General features: G+C 37.6%; 1 protein-coding gene, 1 long non-coding RNA gene and 1 pseudogene across 3 annotated transcripts in view; 1 reads left to right on the top strand and 2 right to left on the bottom strand.

Annotated features, from left to right (window-relative positions):
* Nucleotides 1-206: 206 nt before the first annotated feature.
* LOC148211790 (uncharacterized) lies at nt 207-2,121 on the bottom strand. 2 transcript variants are annotated; one of them, XR_015790459.1, is made up of 6 exons: nt 1,946-2,117; nt 1,487-1,529; nt 1,199-1,280; nt 987-1,120; nt 687-901; nt 207-603 (listed from the first exon to the last, which is right to left on the bottom strand). It is a non-coding gene; the product is annotated as an uncharacterized LOC148211790 (long non-coding RNA). The 2 variants fall into 2 exon arrangements; XR_015790458.1 differs by having other exon boundaries at nt 207-901; nt 1,946-2,121.
* Nucleotides 2,122-5,434: 3,313 nt separating this feature from the next.
* The window catches only part of TRM11 (tRNA modification 11 protein), a 31,955-nt gene continuing 18,080 nt past the window's right edge, over nt 5,435-19,309 (bottom strand). Inside the window, exon 6 of the mRNA XM_022293341.2 lies at nt 5,435-6,385. Coding sequence (XP_022149033.2) covers nt 5,831-6,385 — 555 coding nt within the window. The 3' untranslated portion in view covers nt 5,435-5,830. The remainder of the gene's footprint in view (nt 6,386-19,309) is intronic.
* LOC148211789 (uncharacterized) lies at nt 8,409-12,468 on the top strand (annotated as a pseudogene).

Here is a 19,309-nt window from a genome sequence, read left to right as displayed (position 1 = left end):
ATCAGATATAGGATTAAACTGTCCATACCCGCACAAGTACGTAGTTACCCCATTTTTAAAAGAAATCATAGACAAGTTACAAGAAATGGTAACTTCATGATCTTGCAAGTCAAAAATAAACGCCAAGATAAAAAGCAAATAATAAACGAAATTTCAGAAGAAAGCATAAAAAATTACCATAAGAGAGATCCTGCCAATGGTTATGAAATGCAATCACATATAGGATTAATCTAACCATAAAGGAAGTTACAACTAGTGATAACTTGTTTGTTCATACATAGTCTAAGATAATAGCCAGAAAAAACAACAAACAAAATTTGTCCATATGTTGTTTAAATAAAACATAATAAAAGTCTGGCAGAAGTATGTTCTAGAAAGTTTCAGGCATAAGTGTGTCACCCTCGCGGTTCTTGAGATTGACTTAGGAGTTCAAACGACGGTTGATCGTATCCAGTTGGTGTCTTCTCTTGTGCAATACATTTTCCCCTCAGTGCGTTTATATAGATTCCTGTAGCAATATTTTCGGTGGAACCCTCCACCTTCTTCATTGTTACATCACGGGGCAATACATCTTTTTTTTTGAATTTTTATATTGGTGTTCATCTAAGAATTCAAATAGACCATGTTATCATGATAGTGCATGTATCTAACTACATTTAGAATTAGGACAATTATGTATACAATACCTCTTGAAGTGCTGACCTCCCTTCTGAAAGTCGAACCTCATGGAGAAGTACTTAATCTTGTATTTTTATTCCCATAGCATATAATGTCTAAAATATCAAACCAAGTTGCAATAATAGGTATATATAGTTATAGGATTACTCACCTGTTGTAAATTATTTACTCCTATACTAGCTGGTGTCTTTGGAAGCTTAGGGTGTCCAAGTTTGGATGTGTCCTACATACAGTAGGATTACATGAATCCACGTTTCATTTTATATAGTTTGTACATCTAAATAAAACAAAAGGTACATCTTTCTCACCACTGCCCCTCCTGCTTGGGTCTTCTTCATCTTCTCAATAATTTTGTCCTCGTCAATACATCTTATGACCTCATTGATTTGTTCATCCATCAATATCATCAAGTCTATCAAATATCATCAAGTCTATCACATGCCTGCATCATATACTAAACATCCTGAGTTCATATTCCAAATATAATAAGTGCATCACATATTACGTTCTTTTTCGCCACCTGAGTTTTGTCTTGAGTGGGTTGTTTTTTAGAAACCTTTCCTGCGAACATCTACCTCTTGTTGCCTTGCATTTAACCATATCTACAGGGGAAAGAAGCAAGAGATGTCAATACAACGGAGTAGATATAATATTCTACATGGTAGATTACCATTTTGTCAGTTTTTATCACTACAAGCCACCTACTTCGAAATAAAATCCAATCATTTTCTTGATTGATCTGTCTACCACTGGTTTGCGCATGCCCTAAATCTAAGTATATATCTAAACAATAAGACATGTAACACACCTGGTTATAGAGATGGTAGAATATACTTTATGCTGCAACCCACCTATAATTCATATAATTTCAAATTTCAGTAAACAAAACACAATACAAACTAATGGTTTCCATTGGATAGCTATAAGTTCATGAAATGCAAGAATAATAATTAAGCACAAAAACTTATTTTAGAAACCCTTATTTTGGAATAATTATGTTCATGAAATGCAAGAATAATTAAGCACAGAAACTTATTTTAGACATGTAGTACAGAAGCTTTCTAAATTAAAGTTGCATAATTAGAAACTCTTATTTCCTTTTCAAACTTATTTTAGAAAAATCCATGTTTATTACTTAATATGTTTTTCAGTAATATAACTCGTATATTATCACGTGGAATATCAAATATGGAGAGAATATAAATAAATTAGATCATTTGTTCAAAACTTCTTGAAGTATGTGAATGCTATAAGAGAATCTAATTACCAAACGAAATGAGGTCCAATTTGAGATATTGCTGTTTGCCATCCAACAGCCCATAACTGTGGTCCCTCCACAGCAAATGCAAATGGCGTCAGGATTAATAAAGACAAAATCAATAAACATGCATAGTAGTGCATAAAACCAAAGTTGTATTTATTAATTAATCACAGATTCACAAATTTTTAATCTGTCACGCAATAAAATAAAAAAAGGTTCCATTGCAATAAAAACATATTTCAAATAAATACAAAGCTGAACATATTCCTAGTGATCATGGAAACAAAAAGTCCCCTCACCGTTGAACATATTCCTCAGTAAATATAATTTCTTTACACAATATAGGCAGTAGATAAATACAAAGAACCCCCTCGCCGTTTTATATTTGTCATTCTTGTTTTTTTTGTAATCCTCTATTCATTCTTTTATTCCTCGTGATCATGGAAATCCAAGGTGGACATATTCTGGGACTCCAAAGTGTTTCGCAATCTAATCTCCCAAATTGTTGATGCTTTCGGTCTTGTTGCCCAAAATACTCTCCTGTAGATGTTATTTAAATCTTTTTTTTTTTTTTGCAATCTAAACTACAGATAGTACAGTGTAAGTTTTATTATATACGACCTATGAATAAGAAGATACCTCTTTTTCATCATCGTCTCACTGCTTCAGTACCTTGTAGTGTTCTCCTTCTTTCCTTTATTCTTATCCTTGGTGGGAACCGTCTTTGAAGGGTCTTTTTTGACAATAATCTGAAAAAAAAAATTACCACATTGTTTCTGTAGCGTTATTGGGAATTAAATTTTACAGAAACATACATGTAGTCTTTTGGGTTGATGAATTATCTCTTCCGATTTCATTATTGGCAATCTGATTTTAACAATATTCTTATTATTTATAACTATATTTTGTAATCTAATCTTTCCCAAGCGATCATATCTACCAGGTGTCTTGTATAATCTATTGTGTCAACAAAATCCCTTAATTATGAGGATTGGTAATCTATTTTTTAAACCTCATTTATTTAAACAATATTCAAAATCAAAAATATGGGGAAGTCGAGTACATACCCTTGAAACCTGTCTGGAACTCTCAAAATAGACATTCCCTTAAATATCGAAGCTCTACGCGTGTTCTGGGACCCACTGGACCGATCTTCAACGTCTTCGAAAATCAATGAACGTCGTTCCCTTGATTATTGCATCGCTGGACCGACCTTCAACGTCTTCGAAAATCAGTGAACGTCGTTCCCTTGATTATTGCGCCGCCGTTGCTGACTGGTGAGAGATACTTGTGTGCCATTTGGGATAGTTATTATGGTGGTACGTCATTTGGAAGGAGTTGGGAGTGTGGATTTGGTGAGGGGTGCCGTTTCGGATTCGGCGAAGAGTTTGGAGTGGTTTTTGGAAGGGATTTTGGTGAGGGGTATTAAAACTATGGGGTGAGGTAAAGTGGTACGTGGGAAGAGTTTATGTGAGGGGTATTAAAATTATGGAGTGGTAAAGTGGTACCAATTATTGAGTTTGAAATTTGGTGAGGGAAGAGTTTTGGTGAAGGGTTATAGTGGTATGTGGTTTGTTGCAATTTGGGACCTTTGCGGTGGTATCTTGAGGGGTATTAATTTTCGAAGGAGTTAGGGCTCACAGAAGAAGGAAATTTTCGAATGAGTGAGGTGAATTTTTCCGATGAATATAGTGAGGTGTAACCCTTGAACGCCGTTTGGGATATTCAAGGGATTTTGATTCTAGAAGTTCTTTCAGTTCCCTTCTCTCATAATGGATTATGACGCGATATTAATTCTCATCTTATACAATGCAATTAATCCTTCAATATTTTTAAAAACAGCACTTTCGAATTTCAATATTATTTTTTATTCATGTTCCACTTTTCTAATTGATTTTACGTCTTTTTTAATCTATTTTACATTTTGATTCAATTTTAATATTTTTCTATTTCAATGTATGCATTCAACAGATTTTATCTTACAAATTTTGAAATTTTTTATTTAAATTTTTTTACCTTTATAATTTTCATTCATTATCTTCTTTCCTAAAAGTTAGTTGAAGGGTGGTTGACTGGATAAATTACCTATTTTGATAGGAGGGTAAATTTGTCCACATAAAATCTCGTAGTTCAACTCTAACTACCTTTAGCTATTTTGCTGATATTCGATTCTTTTCGCCATTTTCCAAATCAAACTATTTAATTTAGCTATTCCTCTAGTTGCCCCAATAATAAGACCGCTACAATCCACACACATCCAAACAATCCAAGTAAATAATGACATAGCAAAAAAACTGACAAAAAAAACAATGGTATTCAAATTCTGTAAAATTCCCTGGGGTCAAACTCGGGCGAAATCGTCCCGAGAATTCCTCGAGGTCTATTTCGGGCAAAATTGTCCACAGGATTTTTTGATCTTCTCCCGCCCAAAATAGCCCCGAAAATTTCAAAACCACGAGAAAACCCTTCGACATTTGCTACATTTCGCCCGAAATCTAAACGATTCTTCACCTTCTTCAACCTCCCACCAATTCAAACTCTAATTTTACACAACAACACACAAAACCTCAAGCCCTATCACCCCTCAAATCGAAATTTACAGAATCAAACTAAACCTTAACTACAATATTGGTAATCGACGATAATGGAAAACACCTAACTAGACAGAGTTACGAAATCCACTTACCAACACGAGTTCGCAGCGAAAATAGGTTCCAAGCAATGTTCAGGCAAGCTTTCTTTCGAGCATAAGATAAGAAATGGGGAAGAAAAAAAACAAAAACGGAGAGGAAGAGAAAGAAAGAGAAGTGGGGGGGGGGGGGAACGGGGGGAATGCGAACGGTTTCGAGCCAAGGGTACTAATGTAATTTCATTTTTTAAGTTTATTTAAAATAAATAAATGGGTGATCATGAACATTTTTGAAGGGTTAAGTTATTTGAGAAAAAAAAACTTTGAGGGGGTCAAATAAGTCAATATCCCCTCAAAAGCAGAGAGTTGGGAAGGGTGGGGACGTTGAATCAATCCAATATTTTCATTTTTTTCCTTTTTTTCTTTTTTTACCCTAAATAAAATCAACCATGAACCGACTCAAAATCAAACTGAATTGGACAGCTGGACAATTAATTTATCGACACAGATCTTAGTTGGCAGACATGTCACTTTTCTGTTAATTTTTAACCATAGGGACTAGATTGTAACCAATTTCGAAGTAAGAGAATTAAATCGTTACTTTTAAAAGTTCATGGACTAAATCATTACTTTAATGAGAGTACAGGTACTAAATTTTTTAAAGTTAAAATTAACTCTCACTATAGTTCAAAGTGAAAATTGAACTAGGCTTTTAATTTCTACATATATGTTTCACTCCAACCTATTTGTATTTTTTTTTAAATCTTAAATTATTGAAAAGTATAATTTTTTTAATCTGAAAATGGTCTAATAATAACTAAGTTATAAAATTAAATTGAAAAAAAAAAACTTCAAACAAATTCATATACACAAGAAAAAACATTTATAGTAAAGTTCTCTCATAATGTATTACTAAGTTCGTCCCTTGTCGAAAATTGTTACATTCATATAAAAATCTCACCTACTACTCTTTCAGCAAGGTTCAGAGAAACACTGGTGATCAACATTGCAACTAAACCATGCCTGCTGAAATCATTTCAAGGTAAAACTTCTCTCCGTGATCTAAACTCGAGTTTCTAAGAGTCTGAGAACTCGTATTAGTATCTCAATTTAAATTCAAACATTGGAGAAATTTTTCGAGAAGCTAATCATAGGTTGTTAGTCTCTACTCCCAGAAAAAACTGCATGCACATGAACCAAGATCCATGGGGCTTTGACAATTCAGAGAACCAGCAAACCAACACACCTACACTGACTTCAATTTATACATACTTCCCTCTGTATTTGGGTTTCGGGTCTCTACCCACACTACCATTACCAGCAACCGCAAGCTCGGGATCGGCAGGACTGAAAACTGCAGAATGGAGATTACCATCTTCTAACCACTTTAAATGGTTCTCCCTGAATTCTTCATGTTTTAATCTTGATGCCTCTGCCAATTCTTCGGTGTACGAATTTCTTTTGACCATAGTTAGCAACACCCGGCTATACCGAGAACTCAATATCTGCTCGGACGAGCTGATTAAAGTAAAACAAGGATGCTCTGGGAATTGGTTGAACGCACAATCTTCTTCCCTCAACACAGGGTAGAAGAATACCAGCCTGCCACCCATTACAAGCATCCTGGCAGCAAGGTCAAGTAAATCATGTACACACTCAACAAGACTGTAAGCTGCAGTTGACGGAATATGGTCTGTCCTCTTGTCGTCTGGAATGGTGTAAGGGGCAACAATTCCTTTTAGCAATTTTCGACCACCAGATTTACGCCCCCCAGCACGCACTCCATAAGGAGGGTCGCAAATGATTGCATCAAATATCTGGGCAGAGAACAAGTTACGAAATGCATCAGAATTGACCTTAAAATATCAGCAGCCAAATAACCGAGCCTCAGATCTAAAGACTCTCAGGACAGCCAATATAATGTTATCATCACATCAAGTATTTAAAAGGAGAGTATAGTTAGAGGAATTTGAAGGTGCACACAAACAAGAGGCTTAAAATTTAGCTACAAATCTATAATCTCTCCCCAACTTGTGCAATTATCTTTAAAATGCATCATGTTCCTTTTTACACTATTTTCTTTTGTGGTGCCTGTTAACATCCAAGAAACATTGAATAATGAAAACATAAAAGATCACACACTTTGAGACTGAAATCAAGGGAAGAAAATATAAATTTGAGTCTCCACTTCCTGACAAGTTAAATATTTGGGAACCTAGCTTAGCTTGTAATCTCTCCCCAATGTATTGGCAACCCCAAAAAGGATAGTCCAATCGGAAAATTTTACTTCTATATGGCATCAAGACTCTCATAAGGCCATACATCCTCCTTATTTAGCACTATGTTGAAGCCTAAACGTTCATTGAAGGTTCACTCAACGGTTCAATAAATCATATTGCATTTGAAATAAGATGAAAAAAAAGAGATGAGGATTATGCTCACAAAGGAGGACTCATTGCACTAAATAGGGTTTAAGTGGCAAAACTTGTTCAATTTCAAGGTTTAAATGGATGAAATTGAAAGTTCAAGGTTAAAATTGACTCACCCACCTAAGTTTAGGGTTGTAAATTGAACTTTTCAATTTTATTTTTCTTATGAAGTATATACATGAGACTGGAGGAAACTTTACAGGGTAGCAGCCATGTGAATTTTGAAGAAAAAGAAGCTATTACTAATATACCTTTGTTACCACAACCTGAAAATCTAGTGCAACAACCAAATAGGGTTACTGAAGGTCAGATAGAAGGTACATGTTTAAGATCTCAACAGTTAAACCAAATGGATGGCTAAAGTTATTATGAATGGCTCTGTGTTGAACCAGCCTTCCAAAATTTTCATGGCAAACTATTGTCTCCTGCCTGCCCTTCTCCTGTGGCTGCCGGAGGAGCATGATGTTAGGCTACCGATTATTCATACATATGCTAGGAGGGGTAGAATGGGTAATTGAAGGGTGGTCTCTAGGAGGGGGGGTGTTTTGGGAAGTTTACATTAAAGTTAGTTAGTCGTACGGTTAGTGGGAGTGAAGGAATGTTTGTAAGGGAGCCTCGGGATTAGGGTAGAGGCCGTTTTTGGCATTTTGGTGTAAGAATAGCTCTGTGCTATTGGGAGAGACCTAGCCCTCTTGAATTGGCTAGTCTTGTAAGCCTAAGGGCGACTTTTCTTTTGAGTATCAAAGTATAGTGAGGAAGATACCTCACAATTTGGTATCAGAGCGGTCATCCTGGGAAAGAAGCGAAGAATGGTGCAGACGAGGTTTGAGGAGTGTTGCGACGCCACTGAGCAAGAGGTGGCTGGCTTGAAAGAGGCAGTCGAAAGCATGAAAGAGCAGGTTTAGGTGAACCAAAAGATACTAGAAAAGTTCATGGCGAAAATGGATGCACGACAGGACAAGATGGAGAAGTTTATGGCTGAAGTCACTGGAGGAAAGTCATCGATGACAGAGGAGACAACGAGAGAAGGCTCGTCGCTGAAAAGGAAGGCAACAGATGAAAGTACTCGGGTCCTGGAAACCACTGAGGCTGGGAACGATCGGAGTAAGTTTGGGACCAGATCCAGAGTCATGGCTCTTTCGAGCTGAGAGGTATTTCGAAATCCATAAACTGACTGACTCTGAAAAACTAATTGTGGCTGTGATTAGTTTCGACGGAATAACCTTAGCCTGGTACCAGTGGAACGACCATCGTCGGCAGTTTGTGGACTGGGACGACCTGAAGAAGAGAATGTTCCAATGATTCTTACCTTCAAAGAGGGGAAGACAGTGTGCACGACTATTTGCGATCAGACAAGAAACCACCGTTGAAGACTACATCGAACGTTTTGAGGCCATTGCAACGCCGTTACCACAGCTCTCCGATGAGGTCTTAGAAGGGGTTTTCCTAAATGGGCTCAAATCGATGGTTAGGGCTGAAGTTCTTGGAATGGAGCCCGATGGGCTTGAGCAAATCATACGAAAGGCCCAGTTAGTCGAGGAAATTGATCTAGTAGCCCGTGAAGATGCAGGGTTGTTAGGAGGGAAGGGGGGTAGCAATAACTCCACCCTAGGAGTCAGAAAAGGCGCAATGAAGGGAACAGACGCCTCACCTACCCGCATAGTAACTCTGTCTACGAAGGGACAGACAAATGCCCCCACACCAAAATCGGAGCCCCAACAAAAAAGATTAACCGAAGCAGAGTACCAAACGAGGAAGGAAAAGGATTTATGCTTCAAGTGTGACGAGAAGTACATATGGGGCACAAGTGTAAGAAGAGAGAGCTACGTGTCTTTGTGGTGCACAACAACGAACAGACGGAGGAAGACACGGAAATGGAGACAGAGTTTGAAGAGGGAGGCAAAGAAGAAGAGAAGGGTCGAGCCGTGGAGTATGTCGCTCTAAACTCCATTGTCGGCCTGACCACTCCGAGAACCATGAAGCTCAAGGGCCAGATCCAACATAAGGATGTCGTGGTGCTAGTAGATTGTGGAGCCATGCACAACTTCATCTCTCAAGTTAGCCAGCGAGCTTGGGCTCACCAGAACGAAGACACCCAGCTATGGGGTCATCATGGGGACGGGCACGGCCGTTAGAGGCGGAGGAATATGTAAGGGGGTCGTCTTGACTCTCCCTAAAATGACGGTAAGGGAGGATTTCTTACCTCTGGAATTGGGCAGCATCGACGTAGTACTCGGAATGCAATGGTTGAAGCAGGTGGAGAAGATGCAAGTAGACTGGCCCGCTCACGATGACCTTCGAAAAAGAGGGGCGGAAGGTGAAGATACAAGGTGATCCAACGCTTACGCGTATGGAGGTGAGCTTCAAGAAACTGGCCAAAGCTTGGGATGAGAATGATCAAGGGTTTCTGATTGAGCTACGGGCCCTTTTAACGACAGAGGAAGAACAACCCATGCCACTCCAGGTACAACCGCCTCCTCTATCGCAGGGGATTGCAGCCCTACTAATCAAATACGCGTCGGTGTTCCAGAAACCAACGGGCCTACCAACCAAACGGTGGACTGACCACCGCATCCAGCTGAAGGAAGGGCAGAATCCCATAAGTGTTCGATCGTATCGCTACCCCCAAGTATAGAAGGAAGAAATCGAGAGGATGGTGCAAGAAATGTTAGACGATGGCATTATCCGACCCAGCGTCAGCCCCTATTCAAGCCCTGTCATTCTAGTGAAAAAGAAGGATGTGACTTGGCGGTTCTGCGTCGACTATAGGGCTCTGAATAAGGCCACGGTACCTGATAAGTTTCCTATTCCGGTGATTGAGGAATTGCTAGACGAGTTGCATGGATCTTCGGTATATTCGAAGATAGATCTCCGATCAGGATACCATCATATTAGAGTGGCAGAAGGGGACGTGGCCAAGACCGCATTTCGAACTTACGAGGGACACTACAACTAGTGATGCCCTTAGGCTTACATAAAGCTTTACGTAGGGGTGGGTTGGTATGTGTCCGTACACTAGCGGTGGGTTGGTTCCAAAGTCATGGCCTTGTGAATGTCATCATTTGAGGGGTTCACAAAGTCCACTGGTGTCTAACTCGAGCATTGGGCTTTACGTTGAAATAAAGGGTCTAAATCGCTAGTAGCATAGCATGGGCCCCATCCCTACAGAAGGCTAACAGGGCTTTGTAGCAAGGTGAACATCGATGTGACAGCGGGTAAGAGACTATTGTCAGCGTGTTAAAACTAAATACTGGCCTTTGGTTGGCAAGGACTGTTGGTCCAATGCTAGAATTACCTTCCTCCAGTTTTAAAGCTATGGATTAAGAGAATATAAAGAAAGAAAGGGTCAACCAGCACAAAAATTCGGGCGTAAGAGAATGATGGAAACATAACTTTAGTAGGGATGAAACCAAGTAACTTGCCCAAATTTTCAGACAAATCTCAATCAAATCGAGCACCCTAATTGACTAATTGACTTTTTCGACTTTATAGCACATTGATGATGCCATCCTCAATAAGGATGAAAGTCCACGAATTCCATCTGGATGGAGGAAGATTTCTTACTTTGATCCAACCTCCACTGGAGGTAACCGCTCTCCCATTGAAGAAAGTTTGCTAACTCCATTTCTCAAATTTGAGGTTAAAAGGCCCCACAATGCCATCCATGTTAGTAGAACTGTAACCTGATCCTCCATCCTTACTTTTCAAAATAGCTTTGTATGGTTGAAAAAGATTCAAGAAAAATACTTGCCTTGCTTCACATGTTTTTGTAGTCTTCATAATTTTATATCAATCATTGTGAAAGAACTTTCTGTAGACGATGATTGAATTTTCCCAACTAAAAACAGGGGAGGGGGGCATAAATGGGATCATTAGAAGGGAGTTAGTGGTGATTGGTAGTCAGTCTTCTGAGGGGAACTTTTGGATCATGGAAATGAATACTGTCACCAAAGGGTGTAATGGTTCTGCCTTTAAAGCTTCGTGATTTTAATGAGGTAACCACTTTGTTCGTAATCTTTTCAACTCAAAGAGAGTAGCCATCCATCCCGTATTATGGTTCTGCCTTTGCCTCCATTTGTATCAAAGCTTCGTGATTTTAATGAGGTAACCATTTTGTTCGTAATCTTTTCAACTAAAAGAGAGTAGGCATCCATCCCGTATTATGGTTCTGCCTTTGCCTCCATTTGTATCAAAGCTTCATGATTTAAATGAGGCACTTTGTTCGTAATCTTTTCAACTCAAAGAGAGTAGGCATCCTTCCCGTATTACTTGAAGAGCTTGGGTTTATGGAAGAGTAACACAACATCTCAAAGCAATCCACAAGCTAGGAAAGAAAGCTGCTCGAAGAGTGATGGAAATGTTTTTTTTATTTTTTATTTTTATATATCCATGAGTATCCTAGGTAGTGATGGAAATGCTTCATATATATATATATATACATATGTACATATATATATACAGCTTAACAAAACATATATAAAGCAATCCACAAGCTAGGAAAGAAAGCTCCTCGAAGAGTGATAGAAATGTTTTTTTTTTTTTCATTTTCATATATCCATGAGTAACCGGGGTAGTGGTGGAAATGCTTTTTATATATATCCATATCCACGAATATCTAGCTAGCTAGTGCAAACCATCAACTTTTATAGAAAAAGACTTCAGCACTTGGTGTAGTTCCACTTCATCGAGACAGGCTCGTTAGAGAAGGGTGGTGAACATGTTGGGAGGAAGCCATGGGAGCAAGGAAGAAAGAAATGGAGGGGGGTGTGAAAAGCAGGGGAGAGAGTGCCATGAGTATATTGTGGTAATTGACAATAATAGAGATCCTATTTAAGGTGGGGAGAAAACAAATGTGGGATTATTTGATGTAAATAGTTACTATAAAGTGGCAGTGGGTTTACCATAAGTTTTTCTCATATCCTTGGAATTTTTAAGGGCAGTAAGGTTTTTTAAACAGGTTCTTCTTGGTTTTTCCTCCGAAGGGTTGTGCACCTTCAAATCTTTGTGCTCATGGACTCTCAATCCTCTTCTGCAGTATTATTCGATGAGGCATCTTCTTTCCACCTCATGTCTTCATAGAAACTTTCTGGAGATTTATTTATGGATCTTAATGCTTGGCTAGCCCACCTTAACTTGCAGCTGGAAAGGATCAAAGTAGAAAGAGCAAATTGTAAAAAATAATTTTCTAAAAGATAATTGGAGATTCAAGCCAAGTTCGAGAAGGAACTAGCCGAAGGAATTGTCAAAGGTTCAGCGAAATGCAAAGACTTCATTCTGAAAGAGTCATTTCTGATCTTGCCACAGCCTGAAGAAAGCATTCAAGTCATTTTTTGAGTGCCAAGGTTTTCATATTAGATCTTTGTTCGAGATGGGAGATTTTGAAGATAGGGGTCCCTGCGTTTCTTTTTGATCCCATTGTGGTCCTTTGCCTATATGGTTATTTTTTCTTATCTTTGGTTGTAATGCTCCTTGTTAAGCTTCGCTTTTGTTTGTTTCGTTCCTTTTTTGTTCCTTTTTTATTTCACTCTGTTGGGAGTTTGTTTATGGTTAAAAAAAAAAAAAATATATATATATATATATAAGTACTTTTATTTTTACCTGGTTAAATGTTAACTAATAAATACCAGCAGTTACTTATAGGGATTGAACCCAAGAGTAAGGCTTCACGTGTATTACCAGAGGTTACTTATAGGGAATGAACAAAACATCCTTGATTACATAAATGATTGTAAATCTGTAAGTAGATGTTAAGCTGTGAACAACCACACCAATCAGTAAGCACAAGAATATAACTCTTAATAATAAGAAAAGAAAATAATTCTTCCTTGATTACTCCAAATGATTGATACAAGGCTATATAAATAGCAGTCACAAAGAAGAAACTAAAAAGAAATTCTTGCCTATTAGGATAAGGAAATACTTACCTATTAGAACAATAAAACCCTAACCTAAATAAAATAGGAAACCTTTAAAATAAAATAAACTATAATTTAACACTCCCCCTCAAGCTGGTGAATGAATATTTTCATTCCCAGTTTGTTAACCAAATGCTCAAAGTTGTTGTTGTTCAATCCTTTTGTAAGAATATCTACTATTTGATTGTTTGTTGGTACAAATGGAGTACATATCAGACCGCTATCTAACTTCTCTTCTATGAAGTGTCTATCAACTTCAACATGCTTGGTTCTGTCATGTTGAACTGGATTATTTGCAATACTGATGGTAGACTTGTTATCACAATAAAGTTTCATAGGCCGTTCCCATGGAATCTTCAAATCTTCTAAAATAATTTTTTTATCCACAGTAATTCGCAGATGCCCAATGCCATTGCTCTAAATTCCGCTTCTGAACTTGATCTTACAACTATATTTTGTTTTTTACTTCTCCATGTCACTAAGTTCCCACCAAAGAAAGTACAATAGCCAGAAGTGGATTTTCTATCATCTATCGATCCTGCATAATCTGCATCTGTATAAACTTCTAGATTGAGTTTCTCACCTTTCTTAAACAACAATCCTCTCCCAATGGAGTTCTTTAAATAGTGGAGTATTCGGTACACATCTTGAAGATGAATTTCTTTTGGACTATGCATAAATTGGCTCACCACTCCTACAGCATACGCAATATCTGGTCTCGTATGAGAAAAATCTATTAATTTTCCAACTAACCTCTGGTAAGTTTCCTTATTTACTGAAGGACTCTCTTCAGATGCACATAATCTATGGTTTTGATCAATCGGCGTTCCTATTGGTCTGCTGCCAAGCTTTCCTATTTCAGAAAGTAAGTCAATCACATATTTCTGTTGTGATAAGAATATGCCTTATTTAGAATAGGCTACTTCTATCCCAAGAAAATATTTAAGTCTTCCCAATTCTTTAACTTCAAACTCTTTGATTAAACAATTTCTCAGTTTCTCTTGCTCATTATTATCATTGCCAGTGACGATAATATCGTCCACATAAACAATCAATGTTGTTACTCCCCCTGTAGCAGAATGTTTTATAAACAATGTATGATCTCCTTGACTTTGTTTATAGTCCATCTTCCTCGTGACTTGAGAAAATCTACCAAACCATGCCCTAGGAGATTGCTTTAATCCACACAACGCCTTTTTGAATTTACAAACTTTATTTCCTGCTTGCTGATATCCAGGTGGAATCTCTATATAAATTTCTTCTTCAAGATCACCATGTAAAAAAGCATTTTTTACATCATATTGTAACATGTCCCATCCAGGATTTACAGCAAGAGATAGAAGTATTCGTACTGTGCCACAAAGGTTTCAAGGTAATCAATTCCATATGTTTGAGTATATCCCTTAGCAACCAACCGTGCTTTGTACCTGTTAATTTGAGAGAGTAAAAAATATACTCCATAATTCAAACATGTAACTTAGGTCTTCTTATATAGGAGAATGACCTACTACAAACAAGGAAAGTAATAAACACCATAAAGACTGAATATCAACAATAAAGACTAAATATTGACAACTAATATTGACACCTAATATTTACACAAATATTGATAAATCCAACACTCCCCCTCAAGCTGGTTTGAAGATGTCGTCCATAGCCAGCTTGCTGATTAAATTGTCGAATTGTTTTTTTGGAAGTCCCTTGGTTAAAACATCGGCAATTTGCTCTGTTGTCGGAAGATAAGGGATACATATTGTACCTGCATCAATCTTCTCTTTAATAAAATGTTTTTCAACCTCGATATGTTTGGTTCGGTCATGTAGCACTGGGTTATGAGCTATAGATATGGCAGACTTATTGTCACAATAAATTCGTATAGGTGTCGGCTGAGGAATCTTCAATTCTTCAAGTATCCTTTTGATCCATATACCTTCACAAATTCCATGAGCCAATGCTCTAAACTCTGCTTCAGCACTACTCCTGGCCACTACATTTTGTTTTTTGCTCCTCCATGTAACTAGGTTTCCTCCAACAAAGGAACAGTAACCAGAAGTAGACCTTCTGTCGGTAGTACTTCCAGCCCAATCTGCATCAGTATAAACTTCAATCTGCATCAGTATAAACTTCTACTTGGAAGTGGTTATTCTTTTCGAATAAAATACCTTTTCCAGGAGTTCCCTTCAAATATCTCAAGATTCTATAGACAGCTTCAAAATGAGTTGGTCCAGGTGCATGCATGAATTGACTTACCATACTTACAGCAAATGCAATATCTGGTCGTGTATGTGACAGATAAATTAATCTTCCCACGAGTCTCTGGTATTGCTCTCTATCCTTCATTTCTTCTGCGTTTGCTGCTTGTAGTTTCAAGTTAGGTTCAATAGGAGTTTCTGCGATCCTGCAACCAAGCAATCCTGTTTCTCCAAGTAAGTCAAGAACATATTTTCTTTGATTAACGAATATACCTTTCTTCGATCTAATCCTGTTTCTCCAAGTAAGTCAAGAACATATTTTCTTTGATTAACGAATATACCTTTCTTCGATCTAATCCTGTTTCTCCAAGTAAGTCAAGAACATATTTTCTTTGATTAACGAATATACCTTTCTTCGATCTTGCGAATTCCATTCCTAGAAAATATTTTAATGTTCCCAGGTCCTTGATTTGAAACTCACTTGCCAGATTTTTCTTGAGACCAGCTAGTCCTGCTTCATCATCACCCGTGAGAATAATATTATCTACATAGACAATCAGAATTGAGATTTTATTATTCTTAGAATGTTTATAAAATATAGTATGGTCAGCTTGACTCTGGAGAAATCCATAACTCGATATGACTTTTCCAAATCGTTTGAACCAAGCTCTAGGAGACTGTTTGAGGCCATAGAGAGATTTCTTTAATCTGCAGATTTTATTCCAACCGAGTTCTTTTTCAAAACCTGGTGGCAAATCCATAAAAACTTCTTCCTCAAGGTTGCCATTGAGAAAAGCATTTTTCACATCAAGCTGGTGGAGAGGCCAATTTGAATTAACTGCAAGAGACAAAAGAATTCTAATAGAGTTAATTTTTGCAACAGGAGCAAACGTTTCCTGATAATCTATCCCGTAGGTTTGTGTGAAGCCTTTAGCTACCAATCTAGCCTTGTATCTCTCGATGCTACCATCTGCATTACATTTTACGGTAAACACCCATTTACATCCCACTGGTTTCTTATCCTCTGGCAATTCTACTATCTCCCAAGTACTGTTTTGCTTTAGAGCAATCATCTCCTCCATGACAGCTAGTTTCCAATTTGGATCTTCTAAAGCTTCATGTATATTCCTTGGAACAAACAAATTAGTTATCCTAGATGTGAAGGCCTTATGACTATTTGATAGTTTTTCATATGAAATGTAGTTCGAAATAGGATATTTGGTACAACTTCGAACACCTTTTCTAATGGCTATGGGAACATCAAGGTCAGAGACAACAGATGAATTATTTTGAAAATTTGAAGAAGAGGGATTACCAGACAATGTTGAAGAGGGAGGATTACCAGACAGTTCAGTTTCATTTCTCGGAGTTTCAGATTGGCTTTGTGAAGGAGTAACTATTTGATCTTGGTTCCTCTGATTGAATTTCCTTCTAGTATAAAACTTTAACTCAGAACTAGGATTCGCAAAATCGTTTTGTAGTATTTCTCCCCCTGATTGGACAGTTTCTATGCTTGGCATCGAAGGACTAGTAAAATCCAAACAGGTAGGACTAGGAAGGGGAACAGAAATATCCCAAAAATTATCTTCCAAATCCATTTTCTCCCCCTGAAGAGAATTTTGGGTACAATATGGTTGATTTTCTAAGAAAGACACATCCATACTCACAAAAAAAAATTTTGTCTGAAGATCAAAACATTTGTAACCTTTTTGACCTGAAGCATAGCCTAAGAAAACACATTTAATAGCGCAAGGGTCAAGTTTCGACCTGAAATGACTAGGTGTGTGAATGTAAGTAGTACACCCAAAAACTTTGAGAGGTAGATCAGAATGTATGCGGGATGTTGGAAAAATATTTTTAAATGACTCAATGGGAGTTTTGAAATTTAAAACTTTAGTAGGCATCCTATTTATTAGGTAGGTCGCTGTGAGAATCCTTCCCCCCATAAATATTTTGGAACATGCATAGAAAACATTATAGCACGTGCTACTTCAAGTAAATGCCTATTTTTTCTTTCAACAATCCCATTTTGTTGAGGAGTATCCCGACAAGTAGACTGATGAACCATACCTTTTTCTTTCAAAAAATTTCCCAAAAACTCATTAAAATACTCAGTTCCATTATCAGAATGTAAAATACAAATTTTTGTTTGAAATTGAGTTTCAATCATCTCATAAAAGTTTTTGAAAATGTCTTTCACCTCAGATTTTTTTGACATTAAATAAACCCAAGACAGGCGAGTATGATCGTCAATGAAAGTAATAAACCATCTTCTTCCACTATGAGTATTGATTTTAGAAGGACCCCAAACATCACTGTGAATTAAGTAAAATGGTTTGGAAGCTTTATAAGGTTTTGGAAAATATGTGGAGCGATGATTTTTTGCTAAAAAACAACTTTCACAATTAAAAGATGAACAATCAATTCCCTTAAATAACTTTGGAAACAGATATTTTAAATAGAAAAAACTGGGATGTCCTAGTCTACGATGCCAAAGCATAATTTGTTCCCTAACAGAAAGAGAACTAATACTACTAAGACCCTGAGTTATTTTATTACTAAAGGTACCTTCATCAAAGTAGTAGAGACCATCAATCATCCTACCACGGCCAATTATCATCTCCGAGTTCTGATCCTGAAAAATACAATGGGATTCAAAGAAAGTAACACGACAGTTAGAATCTTTAGAAAGTTGGTTGATAGATAAAAGATTACATGCTAATTGTGGAACATGAAGGACAGACTGTAACGAAATTGTCTCAGTCAATTTAATGGTTCCTTTGCCTGCAACAGAAGAAAAACTACCATCTGCAATTCTAACTTTTTCATTGGAATATGAAGGTATGATTCAAAGAGATTAGAAGAACTTGTCATATGATCAGAAGCTCCAGAATCTATAATTCATGGAGATGAGTTACTACACGAGAAAGCCTTAGAATAAATACCTGTTTGTGTCAAGGATACACACGAGTTATTAAAAGGTAAATTGGAGGATAGCAATTTTAGGATTTGATGAATTTGCTCTATACTTGAGTCACCACGACTACCACCAAACATTTCTCTACCATTGTCAGTTGAGATTTGGACCATTTTAAATAAACTTGTCCTGAACAAAAACTGACAACAGAATCACACCACCAGATAGTAATTAACCAAATCAAATCAGGCCACAAATTGATATTAGAAAGGAGAAAACCATAACCAGGAGAGTCGAACCAAGTCAGAATAATTTATGGCAGATGAACCAACCCGAGCCAATTTGAACCAAAGCCCTGAACAATGCAATACTTAGAAAGTCTCCGACGGACAGGATTGACGGTGATTACAGAGGCGGCGGTGAGATCTGCGAGCAGAAGAGATCGACTGTGAGCAGAAGATGGCGACCGACAAGAGTGCTGGCAGATCGAAGACGGCGAGGATGTGCGCCAGGCAGAGATGGGCGATCGCGAATACCAGACGAAGGGACGCGGAGGTCGACTGATGAGGGGTCACAGCGCGGTGGATCTGTGCGGATGACGGAGACCGGCGAACGACAGGTTGCGTCGCAGATGGGAGTAGCGGCGGATCTGTGCGGATGTCACCGGTGCAGATCGACGGTGAGGACGGCGGATCGACGGCAACAGCTGCGTTGCCGTGGGGAGTTCGTCGGAGGTAGACTTACCGGAAGGAGGAATGGATGCCGGCTAGGATTTTGATTGACAGCTAGGGTTTTGATTGACGGCTAGGGTTTTGAAATTAGGGTTTGGTATTTTTTATGATGGCTAGGGTTTTGAGAGTTAGGGTTTACTTCCTAAGCTCCGATACCATGTTAATTTAAGAGAGTAAAAAATATACTCCATAATTCAAACATGTAACTTAGGTCTTTTTATATAGGAGAATGACCTACAACAAACAAGGAAAGTAATAAACACCATAAAGACTGAATATCAACAATAAAGACTAAATATTGACAACTAATATTGACACCTAATATTTACACAAATATTGATAAATCTAACAGTACCTCTCGAGTGTTCCATCTGCTTTATACTTTACAGTACATATCCATCGACATCCTACAACTTTCTTATCTTTAGGCATAGTAACCAACTCCCATGTTTTATTTTTTTTCTAAAGCTTGCATTTCAAGATTCATTGCTTGCCTCCATTCTTCATGTTGTATTGCATCCATATACGTTTTTGGAATATTTAGTTGAGTAAAGTTA

This window comes from Momordica charantia (genome assembly GCF_013281855.1).
Source record: "Momordica charantia cultivar OHB3-1 chromosome 4 unlocalized genomic scaffold, Mcharantia_2.0 BLBB01000004.1, whole genome shotgun sequence".
In the NCBI taxonomy this organism is placed as follows: domain Eukaryota; kingdom Viridiplantae; phylum Streptophyta; class Magnoliopsida; order Cucurbitales; family Cucurbitaceae; genus Momordica; species Momordica charantia.
The sequence above is the reverse complement of the archived record's forward strand: the minus strand, read 5'-3'. Positions and strand labels throughout refer to the sequence as shown.